The 12,287-nt window shown below is 46.1% G+C and overlaps 1 protein-coding gene and 1 pseudogene across 1 annotated transcript in view; one reads left to right on the top strand and one right to left on the bottom strand.

Moving 5' to 3' along the window:
* Positions 1–12,287, top strand: part of AK7 (adenylate kinase 7) — a 64,201-nt gene that overhangs the window by 511 nt on the left and 51,403 nt on the right. Inside the window, exons 2-3 of the mRNA XM_020899126.2 lie at positions 25–149; positions 4,071–4,259. Of these exons, the coding sequence (XP_020754785.1) occupies positions 45–149; positions 4,071–4,259 (294 nt within the window). The 5' untranslated portion in view covers positions 25–44. The remainder of the gene's footprint in view (positions 1–24; positions 150–4,070; positions 4,260–12,287) is intronic.
* On the bottom strand, positions 7,300–10,338 carry LOC110140574 (large ribosomal subunit protein P1 pseudogene; annotated as a pseudogene).

The following is a 12,287-nucleotide window of genomic DNA, read 5'->3' as shown; positions in this document are numbered from 1 at the left end:
ACCAAAGGGACGCTTTCTCCTTAGCAACCAGCGAGGCTCCCACCATGGCTGAAGAAGAGGAAGGTGCTGCCCCTGCGGAGAAAGCTATCCGGATCCAGAGGGTGTTTATAAACCTTCTGGACTCATACAGCAGCAGAAATATCGGGAAGGTGAGCTGCGGTGGGTCAAAGCAGAGCCCCAGCTCCCGCAGTCCCGGCTCCAGACTCCATAACCCTGTTGCACCTGCGCCGGGGACTTTATCAGGGTCACCCCTAAGGGACCCTCCATCGTCCGGGACACATGCAGTGCCCCGGCTCCCCAGTCCGCCCTCAGGCTAGACCAGCGCCCGACCTGGAAGACCAGGGTTTTGGAGATCGCCGGTCCAATCCGGGTTTCTCCCTTTTTAGGAGCGGAAACTGAAGCTCAGAAGGAGTTGAGGGCTTATTTAGACTACTTAGCAAGCTGGGGGCTCAGGTCTCCGGCTTCTAACCAGGTTCTCTTTCCACTCCCGCCGAGGAGTCTCAAGCAGGAAAGTGAGGGATAAAGTTCAAAACTAAATGCAGTAACAAAACGTCAAAAAGATAGGGGTTGTGTTTGTTGTTCAATTGCTAAGTCATGTCCGATTCTTTGCGACCCCATGGACTGTATAGCCCGCCAGACTCCTCTGTCCATGGGATTTCCCAGGCAAGAATACTGGAGTGGGTTGCCATTTCCTTCTACAGGGAATCTTCCCCATCCAGGGATGGAACCCACCTCTCCTGCATTGGCAGGCGGATGCTTTACCACTGAGTCACCAGAGAAGCCGGTAGTATGAAATTATTTGTGTCTTTCAACAAGACAGATACAAATATAGAGAAGATGTGTGTGTGTGTGTGTGTGTGTGTGTGTGTGTGTGTGTGCACGCGCGTGCTCAGTCGTAGCCAACTCTCCATGGACTGTGGCCCGCCAGCTTCCTCTGTCTATGGAATTTCCCAGGCAAGAATACTGGAGTGGGTTGCCATTTCCTATTGGAGTGGATCTTCCCAACTCAGGGATCAGACCCCGGTCTCCAGCAATTGGCAGACACAATCTTTTACCACTGTGCTACCTAGGAAGCCCAAAGAAGATAGATAGATGTAGATAGACAGATAGATAATCTACATACAGAAAACATCTCAAAGGATACACAGGACATTTAACCATTATCACCTCTGGAGGATGAGATTCATTTATTCATGGCCTCCTACTAAATGGCATTCACAGTTAATAAGACCCAACAAAGTTTTTGCCCTTGAGGCTCCTGCCTCTCTGGAAGGAGATAGACAATAAATAATTTTTAACATAAACAAGATATTCCAATCCCTACTAAGTACTCTGCAGGAAAGAGAATAGAAGGTGTGGACTTGGGGAGAGAGAGGGTGGCTGCTTTAAATAGAGTTGCATGAAGGACACTCTTGAGAGGTGACATTTAATCTGACATGTACAGAATGAAGGTCCAGCCCAAGGAACTAGCTCCCAGAGGGCACAGCGAAGGTTGCAGAGGACAGAGTGGCGAAGGTGCAGTGAATCAGGGGCCCCAGAGGACAGCAGTCACCGTGTCCGGGCCCCATGGGACTTTGGGACCCATAAAGATGTTTTAATTTCTCTTAAATTTGGAAGGAAGCAAAAAAAAAATTGGAAGGAAGCAAATTTAAAATTTAGCAACAAAGACTGTGTATCGTTATACAGTCATAAAGTATCATTTTTATTAATAATATATTTTATGAGAAAAAAAGTAATAATATATTTTATGGAGGAAAGTCAGAATGTGGCCCTGCTCTGCAACTAAACAGTGCCTCACACAAAGTCAGCACTTCATCAGTATCGTGTAAATTCACAAAGTGTGTGTGCTTAGTCACGTCCAACTCTTCTGTGACCCTTTGGCCTATACCTGTCAGGCTCCCCTTTCCATGGGGTTTTTCAGGCAAGAATACTAGAGTGGGTTGCCATTTCCTCCTCCAGGGGAATCTTCCCATCCCAAGGATCAAACCAGGGTCTCCTGTGTCTCCTGCATTGCAGGCAGATCCTTTACCACTGAGTCTTGGGGAAGCTCAAGGAATCAAGTGAAAGTCGCTCAGTCATGTCTGAATCGTTGTGACCCCATGGACTATACAGTCCATGGAATTCTCCAGGCCAGAATACTGGAGTGGGTAGCCTTTCCCTTCTCCAGAGGATCTTCCCAACCCAGGGATAGAACCCAGGTCTCCTGCATTGCAGGCAGATTCTTTACCAGCTGAGCCCCAGAGAAGCCCCAGTGAAGCAAAGTCTAGCATAAAGACTAAGACCCTGTGGGGCTTTTGTCAGGAATTTAGTTTGTGTTCTAAATACAATGATAGCCACTGGAGTACTTAAAAAGAGAGGTGACATGATTGAAATTAGGAGAGAGGGAGGGAGGGAAGAGAATTTAACCTTTTACTATACCCCATTTTGATCACTGATTATTTTTTACAACAGCATATTTTTATAATAAAACTTTTAGTTTGTAGAGATTTTTTTCAAAAGCTGATCAATAACAGAATTTTCTGGTTATTCCTAAACAAACCAGGACTTGACTTTCTCAAATTACAAGTAATTGCATTGTCTGCACTAAGCAACGTGGGAGTAGAAATATAAAGCATTTTAAAAAAATCATGGAAACCATGTCTCCTGATCTCAGTTGGGCAATGCACCCCAGCCCCTTCTCCAGTCTGGAAAGGGGCCATGTGACAACTGTGCAGCTTTGAATATCATATCAGAAGATCTGGCATCACCCCTCCGTCCCTATGCAATCTTGGGCAAATTGCTTACTGCTGGGCCTCAGTCTCCTTGTCTGTGAAATGGGATAATAAAATTGAAGATGTATGTTTGAGAGGTAAAGAAGAATATATATGTCATATTTTGGAAAAATATATTCCAATACAAGATTGAACCTGATATCTTGCCTACTAACTTGGACTGTTTTTATTTTTTTTAATCAAAATAAGTGGGGAAGGACTTTGTTTATTTGGTTTTGTAATGTTTTTACCCCCAAGAAGTGATATCATCGTGATTATTTACATATGTTTAAGAATTATATGTTTAATATATAAATTTAAATTAATTCTATTTATATATGAAACTCATGAACATTGCATAAACCACTCACAAAGATAACTTTTGTAAACACAAGAAAAGAAACTTTGCCAACCTCCTTCTATTTCATTATTAATAGCCACTGACCACAAGTGGCTGTTGAATGTTTACACGTGTCTGGTCTAAATGGATCTGTGCTGTAAAATACACATCAAATTTCAAACACTTTCTGTGGGAAATAAAGAATATATAATATCTCAGTAATGAAGATATCTCAAATAAAGATAATACTCAAAATAAAGATATATCTCAGTAATGAAAATATCTCAAATAAAGATAATATCTCAAAATAAAGATATATAATATCTCAGTAATGTAATATTGATATGTTAAACTGATAATATTTTGGATACCTTGGGTTAAAACATACCTAAATTCTTTTAAAATTTAAGCATTACCTACATTCACCTGTTTTTTTAATTTTTATTAATGTGGCTACTAGCAAATTTGAGTTCCCTAATCAGATCGCATCACATGTGTACATTTCTATTAGACAAAATCATCATGGTGAATTTAGCCCAGCTCTACCATTTGCTAGTGCAGGATAATATCCTTAATGAGGGACTTTCCTGGTGGTCCCGTGGTTAAGACTCCGTGCTCCCAATGCAGGTTCCCTGGATTTTATCCCTGGTCAGGGAGCTAGATCCTGCATGCTGCAACTGAAGATCGTAACCCAGTCAAATAAATTTTTTCTTAAATTTAAAATATGTCCTTAATGAGCTCTTAAAGCTCTCTGAGCTGGAGTTCCTTGCCTATAAAATGGGAAATCATAATATAGTACCCATTTCACTATATTCTTGTGGGAATTAAACCATTTCAGTGAGATACCAGTGTCAAAAACTCTAGCTTTGCACAGTGGAACCACTATCAAGCCTTCAATAAAGGTCAGCTTTTAGAATCATCATTATACTGGTTTCATTCTGAGCTGTTTTTAGTATTCAGGGAATTTCTCTTTGTTGCAGTTTCTTTCTAACTGTGTTGTTGGGGCTTCACTTGAAGAAATTACGGAGGAGGAGGAAGAGGACGATGAAACTAAATCAGCGATGCCAGAAGCCTCCATGGCCAAACTGAAGGAAGGCACATTCCAGATCGTGGGCACACTTTCCAAGCTGGACGTCCCCCGGCCCGAGTTTGCTGTGGAGACCTACTGTGTAAGTCCAGGGGGGCTGCTGAGAGGGGACAAAGGAAAGCACCACCCTCTGCTCAAATGCCGGCCAATCTGTTTGCTTCTCATCCCCTCTCCTGCCAACGTGAGACCGTGGGAAAGGTGGGAGCAGACCTCCCTGTGATGGAGACTAACACCTCTCATCTCCCCGCTTTAAAGGTGGTCCAGTAGTTAAGACTCTCCGAGCTTCCCCTGCAGGGGGCACAGCTTCCACTCCTGGGCTGGCAAGCTGCAGGGAGCACCCTCTTCCCGCCCCACCCCCAATAAAAAGCAGCAAAGAACTTAAATGATATAAATGAGATATTCTTAGAAGGTTAGAAGGTGTGGATCTCACTTGAACTTTCAGGCACATAAAATTCTCTACCCTGTGTTTAAAATGCGTTCTGCCCTGCCTCACCCTAACATGACTTTGGACCATGGAGAGTGTTATTTGTGAAAGACACCTCCTTTGGTAATGAGCCACTAGAGAGCAACATACCATTACATCGCTGTCTCATTGAAACGTAGTGCTGCCTTCACAAGACAGAGTCTATACGACCCTCATGCTGAGACATGTAAACACCTCCAGGAAGGGCAGCCCTCCCAGGCTAACCTCTCCCATCACCCTGCCTGCCGTTCTCCGGTCCTAAGGGACAGCTTTGCACATTCTGAGCCCTGGAATAGCCGTCCCACTACCCTCCCTATGTTGCAGGAAGGGGGACCCTTTCCAGGGCCCAAAACTGGGCTCTTGTCTAACACTCGGAAAAGAATTGTCCGAGGAGACACATGTGCTGACAAAGCAAGAGATTTTATTGGGAAAGGGCACCCGAGTGGAGAGCAGGAGGGTCAGGGGACCCAGGAGAACCGCTCTGCAGCGTGGCTCGCAGTCTTGAGTTTTATGGTGATGGGATTGGTTTCCGGGTGGTCTGTGGCCAATCATTCTAATTCAGAGTCTTTCCTGGTGGCGCACGCATCGCTCAGCCAAGATGGATGCTAGCGAGAGGGATTCTGGGAAGTGGACGGACACGAGGTGTCTCCTCTCGACCTTTCCCGAGCTCTTCCGGTTGGTGGTGGCTTATTAGTTCCGTATTCCTTATCAGGATCTCCTGTCATAAAACAACTCATGCAAACAATTACTATGGTGCCTGGCCAGGGTGGGCGGTTTCAATCAGTGTGCTTCCCCTAACACCTATATATCCTCAGGCTTTAACACAGAATGCTGTCTCCTCCAGGAAGCCCTTCATGATTCCCCACTCCCAGTTTAGATTCTGAGTTCTTTGCCTGTCTTGATCCTTTTACACTTTTTACACCCCATTGTTATTATGTGTCTATTGTGGATTACACTGACTGTCACTATCTGTTCCTTGAAAGCGGACACAGCGCCCCATTTATTCTCGTGTGTATCCATGAATGGTGACAGACAGCACTGGCCCTTAATAAGTAACTGAATGAATGCATGCCCTCCCACCAACTTTGGGAACTTCACCACTTACCACTTTTGGCCCTCTCTGGCTCTTTCTGTTTTTTTAAGATTTATTTATTTTTTTGGCCCTGGTGAGTCTTCCTTGCTGAGCACAGCCTCTCTCTAGTTGCAGCAAGTTGGGGGGCTGCTTTCTAGTTGCTCAGGCTTCTCACTGCAGAGGCTTCTCTTGTTGCAGAGCACAGGCTCTAAGTGTGCAGGCTGAGTAGTTGCGACTCCTGGGCTCTAGAGTGCTGGCTCAGTAGTCGTGATGCACGGACTTAGTGCATAACCCCGAGGCATGTGGGCTCTTCCTGGCCAGGGATCTAACCGGTGTCCCTTGCATCGCAAAGCAGATTCTTAAGCCCTGGACCACAGGGAAGCCCTCTTCTATGTCTTCACCTGCCACTGGCTTCTTTCTTTCTACCTCCACATATGCTGACATCTTCCCACCGGGAAACACACACACACACACCTCCTGCCTCCTTCTCTGCCCCTGGCGCTCCAACACTGAACTTGGGAGAGGACTCAGCACCTTCACAGGCCTCACTCCTGCACTATCCAGCCCACACCCTTCACAGGAAGTATCCTGGCCATTGTCTCTCTTCCCCGCTTCCCCCAAGCAGCACTGGGCTGCCTGCCCACGTGCATCCGCTCCTTCTCTTTAAACGTAGCTTTTTCCAGAGCTCCCTCCCTTCTCTAACAGGCATTCTTCCTAACTCTTATCCGGTCTTACAATGCCTTTCTGAACCTTCCCCAGCCCTGCTGACTGAGCACACATCCGACTGCCTCATCGCCCCTCCCCCAGATGTCCGGCAGCACTTTTATATCAGTTAAGTTCAGTCTCTCAGTCATGTCTGACTCTCTGTGACCCCATGGACTGCAGCACACCAGGCTTCCCTGTCCATCACCAACTCCGGGAGCTTACTCAAACTCTCATCCATTGAGTTGGTGATGCCATCCAACCATCTCATCCTCTGTCGTCCCCTTCTCCTCCCACCTTCAATCTTTCCCAGCATCAAGGTCTTTTCAAATGAGTCAGTTCTTCGCATCAGGTGGCCAAAGTATTGGAGTTTCAGCTTCAGCATCAGTCCTTCCAATGATTATTCAGGACTGATTTCCTTTAGGATTGACTGGTTGGATCTCCTTGCTGTCCAAGGGACTCTGGACAGTCTTCTCAAACACCACAATTCAAAAGCATCAATTCTTCAGTGCTCAGCTTTCTTTACAGTCCAATTCTCATATCCATACATGACTACTGGAAAAACCAGAGCTTTGACTGAAAGTGAAAGTCGCTCAGTCGTGTCTACTTCTTTGCAACCCCATGGACTGTAATTCTCCAGGCCTGAATACTGGAGTGGGTAGCCTTTCCCTTCTCCAGGGGATCTTCCCAATCCAGTGATCGAACCCAGGTCTCCTGCATTGCAGGCAGATTCTTTACCAGCTGAGTCACAGGGGAAGCCCAAGAATACTAGAGTGGGTTGCTTATCCCTTCTTCAGGGGATCTTCCCGACCCAGGAATCGAACCGGGGTCTCTTGCATTGCAGGCAGATTCTTTACCAACTGAGCTATAAGGGAAGCCCATAGCTTTGACTAGGCGGACCTTTATTGGCATCATCAACATCAACTTTTACAACTTACATCATCAACATCAATTTTTACATCATCATACCCAAACGGAAGTCTCTCACACTCCTCTACAAAACCACTCTGCCCTGCTTTGTATTAGGGGTCTTGCTGTCTGTATCTGTTTGGACTATTTGGAGTTGCAAGTCATAGTGGGGAAAAGGGCGATGTAAACTGGCTTATTCAGTAAGGACATTCATTAGCTTATGTAGCTGGTGGTCTCCGGGAAGAACCTGCCTCAGGCCTGGCATGATCCAAGGATGGTAGCCATTTTCCAGCTTTTTCCCGGGCTCTGTCTTTCTCTAGGGTGACTTCATTCCTCAGGTTGGCAGCAAGGCTGCAACATTCCAGGGTTCTGCACACTTCCACAGCCACACCCTGATGAAGAAAACTTTCAAAAGTTTTCATAGAAAGGAGGATGAACTTTCCAGCAGTACCCCACACTCACTGTCTGGAGTTGAGTCACTTGCCTGTTCCTGAACCAATCTTTTATCCGGAATCAGTAAGGCCCCTACTTGAAGTTAGAGGATGAAGTTAATTTCCCACAGGCTGAGAAGGGGAGTAGTTGAACAAAGTTTGGGATCTGTTGGGAAAGAGGAAGAGGGAATGGATGTTTGTAGTCAATCAAGAGTGTCCTTTATACCATTCATCATACACTTTCCCCCATCCCAGCTGCGAGCCTAGTATTGCTGTGGGCTTTTACCTCCCTACTATTAACTGGGGAAAAAAAAACAACAACGCCTCAGAGTGTGAGAGCTGTGAGTTCAGTTTTATTTGGGATTTACTGAGGACTATAGCCTGTGAAACAGCTTCTCAGAGAGCTCTGAGGACCTGCTCCAAAGACGTAGGTGGCATATAAGGTAGCTTATTTAACTTTGCATATAAGTGAAATAAGCAGGGTTGACAACATACAGCCTTGACATTCCTTTCCCAATTCTGAACCAGTCCATTGTTCCATGTCCGGGTCTAACTGTTGCTTCTTGACTTGCACTCAAGGTTTCTCAGGAGGCAGGTCAGGTAGTCTGGTATTCCCAGCTCTTGAAACATTTTCCAGTTTGTTGTGATCCACACAGTCAAAGCAGTATGTATGTGCTTTGAGTGAAGGGGGAGTATGTGCAATTAACACATCTCAGTAAAATGTCGCTGCTAGTCACAAGGAGCTGATGTCTCCATTACTGATTTTGGTGCTTTTCTAGGTATTTCTAGGTATTAGAACATGCAAGATAATGGGGTCATAAACATTTCTCCTGAAAATACCTACCTCTCTGAAGGCCTGTTCCGTCGGTTTTTCCCAGGACACAGGATGCCTCCTTCCTGACCTCCCTGCTGATTTCCGTTCAGGGGCTGTTGGAAGTCTGCAAGCGCAATAGCTAACGACCTAATCCTTATAGAGCCGGATGGCTGACGACATCCTTTAGTTGGCAGCACTGCCTCTCATATCCTTTTGGTCATGAGATCCTCAACCCAGCTCTCCTCTCTCTCTCTATTTTTAAGAGCTCAGCTTTTTATTGAACATGTTACCAAAGAGGTTTAGTCAAAAAGACCAAAACCCACGTGATCATCGGACTCTTCAGATTCTTCTTTCTTTGCTTCTGCTTTCTGCTCCTCAGCTGGGGCAGCAGTGGTGAGGGTGGCGGGGACAGGACTTCCTGCTGAAGCCGATCTACCAGCCCCGCCCCCTGCTGCCCGTCTCCGCGCCCCTCCCCCCATCATTGCAGATGAAGTTCCCGATGCTGACATTTGCAGAAGCCTTTGCGAACAAGCCTGGCCAGAAGGCTCAATATTTACACTGACTGCTTTAATGAGGGCATTGTTATCATCCTCTGCAACCGTCACCTCATCCTTGTGCAGGATGAGGGCCGAGTAGATGCTGATGGGCTCTGTGACCAAGGCCGTGGTGAGGGCAAGCGCTAGGCGGGGGTGCCAGGCACGGTGCTGCTAGCCGCAGGGTGGAATGACAGTCTCACTCTAACGCCGTCTTAGCTTCCCGGGAAAGACTGAGAACCTTAACGCAGCTGAGGGAAGGGAGGCCTCAACCTATCTCTTGAATAGCTCTCTAAAGAACGTCTCCTTTCCATTCTCCTGGCTAATTGCATTGGTTCAGATCCCCATCTCTGATCTCTTATTTATACCTGAATTTGATTCAGTGAATTAGTATTAAGCCCTTTCCTTTTTTGGCCTTGCTACACTGCAAGTGGGATCTTAGTTCTCTGACCAGGGATGGAACCTGCACCTGCCTTGGTAGCCCAGCGTCTTAACCCCTGGACTGCCAGGGAAGTCCTAGAGTACTTTAAAGGCCCAAAGATGACTGCAGGGCTCACAGACTAGCAGGGACTCATCGATCTAAACTAGCAGCTCCAGGGCAGGACGGGGACTTGATGACAGAGATATGCGCACAGCCGTGTCCAGAGCAGTCTGAAAAGGTCAGTTTGGGTTTTCAGTCTTATTTAGAGAGCCAGACAAGTGAGCTCCAAACTTCTCCCCATTGCACAGATCAAGACCCATCCCCCAGCTCCTCTGATCTGGAGAGCCAACACAGTTGGCCCTCCTTTTTGGAGTTTGGGGGCTGCTGGAAATGCTGGGACTGAGGCTGAGCCTCCAGGGCTGAGTAGAACTTACCAAGCAGGTAAGGGGACAAGGAATTGACATGTGAAGGGGACACCTGGGTGAGGGTATGGTGCGCTTTGGAACAGAAAGCATCAGTATAGCTAGAGCTTGGATTCTAGGGAGCCAAGGGAAGAAGCAAGTATGGCGTAAAAGTTGAGAGAGAGTGGAGAATGGAAGATAGCAGGCAAGCCCAGGTTGTGAAAGGAGCTTCTTCCTAGCTCAGCAAATGGCCTGATAGTCCGTGAACTTCCTAGGCTCTGCTGAGTGAGCTTGTATTCACCCTGTCAGTCCAGCTCAAATGTCAATCTCTGGGAGTCATAATCACATACTCGCCTGGTCCATCAAAGCTCAAATGTACCTCGATGATAGCCCTTTCTACACTGGGGGCTGCCATGAAAGAATGCACGGGTTGCACACTGCACAAGGACATTCAGCTGTGGACGCGACTAGGGGCTGAAACGTGATGTGTTCTGCTGGCTGCAGTGTGTCCCAAAGTGGGCACCATATAATTTGTCCAAGAGCAGCTTACCTTTTTCTACTTTGTACAGAAGCTTCATGTGCTTAGTTGCATCCTTGTCCACATTAGACCATAGTTATTTGCTAAAATTTTGCCAACAACACACGCACACACAATACTCTATATTACCAACAGTCATATGTCAATCATTTTTTGCCTTTCTCCTTAGGATCAAAATCAGTGCTCACAATTATTTATTGGGGAAACAAATGAATGCACAATATCTGATAGGAGGACCATTCTTTTGACAATGTGCCTGTTTCAACTTAAATCAGTCCAACTATGATTTACCGGGTGTACATGTTTTCTTCTGGACACATCTCACATGCTTTCATGGACTCATAGATGCTTCACCTTCTTTCTCTTGAAAGATCTAGAACACACTGTCAAGAACGCATGGCTTCAATTTCTTCCCATCCCCCAATCTTTCTCACTGTGTCCTTGCTGACTATAGATAAGTCCCAGGTGTACCAGGACCGTGGTGTACTCTTGTCATGCTGCTGACAAGGTGAAAATCCATGTTTGCTTCTTTAAAAAAAATTTTTTTTTTACTGTAATGTGTATCTTGTGGGATCTTAGTTCCCTGACCAAGGATTGAACCCAGGTCCTCAGCACTGAAAGTGCAAAGTGCTGACCACTGGCCAGCCAGGGAGTTCCAAAATTCCATGTTTGAATCAGGATTTTCAGAGTATCTTCTCTCTTGCACGTTCAGTCCAGAAAAGAAATCGAATGGATAATATTAGGGACTGAATTGTTTCCAAAATAGGTGAAGTCCTAACCCCCCAGGACCTCCGGATGAGACCTTATTTGAACATAGGGTCTTTACAGAAGAAATCGAGTTAGAAGGAGCTCATTTGGGTGGGTCTCTAATCCAGTATGCTCGGCGTCCTTATAAAAAGGGGAAATTTGGACAGAGATATAGGGAGCATTTCATGTAAAGATGAAGGTAAAGATGTGGATAATGTTTCGATAAGCCAAGGACACCACTTATTGCCAGGAAACCACCAGAAGCTAGGATGTCACTGTTGAATTTAACAAGAATGTGACAAACCTAGATAGTGTATTAAAAAGCGAAGACATCACTTTGCCAACAAAGGTCCATCTAGTCAGAGCTATGGTTTTTCCAGTAGTCACGTACGGATGTGAGAGACCACAAAGAAGTTGAATGTGAAGAATGGATGCTTTCGTACTGTTGTGCTGGAGAAGACTCTTGAGAGTTTGTTGGACTGCAAGAAGATCAAACCAGTCAATCCTAAAGGAAATCGACCCTGAATATTTATTAGAAGAACTGATGCTGAAGCTGAAGCTGCCATACTTTGGCCACCTGATGAGAAGAGCTGACTCATTGGAAAAGCCCCTGATGCTGGGAAAGATTGAGGGCAGGAGGAGAAGGGGACGACAGAGGATGAGATGGTTGGATGGCATCACCAACTCAAGGGGCATGAATCTGAGCAAACTCCCGGAGGCAGTGAAGGACAGGGAAGCCTGGCTGTGCTACAGTCCGTGGGATCGAAAAGAGTCAGACACAACTTAGCGACTGAACACACACACGCACAACCTCTGATGAGAGGCATCTCCCCTCTTGTGATTCTCCAAAAGAAGTTGTGGTGAAGAGATCAAGTTTGATCTGAAGTGTCCTGCTCTCATGCAACCAATCAAGGATCTATGGGAGAATATCTGATCCCTGAGATAGGAGGAATAGCAACCGGTGTAAATCCTGGTCCTTTTATGGTTGATACCCACCCACGGTATGGTACTACCAAAATGTGCTGGCACCACGCAGCAAGGAATAACTGGTTAAACACAATGATCATCAAAGTTACTTT

This window comes from Odocoileus virginianus, chromosome 16, assembly GCF_023699985.2.
Source record: "Odocoileus virginianus isolate 20LAN1187 ecotype Illinois chromosome 16, Ovbor_1.2, whole genome shotgun sequence".
Classification (NCBI taxonomy): domain Eukaryota; kingdom Metazoa; phylum Chordata; class Mammalia; order Artiodactyla; family Cervidae; genus Odocoileus; species Odocoileus virginianus.
This window is presented reverse-complemented; position numbering and strand designations above follow the sequence as displayed.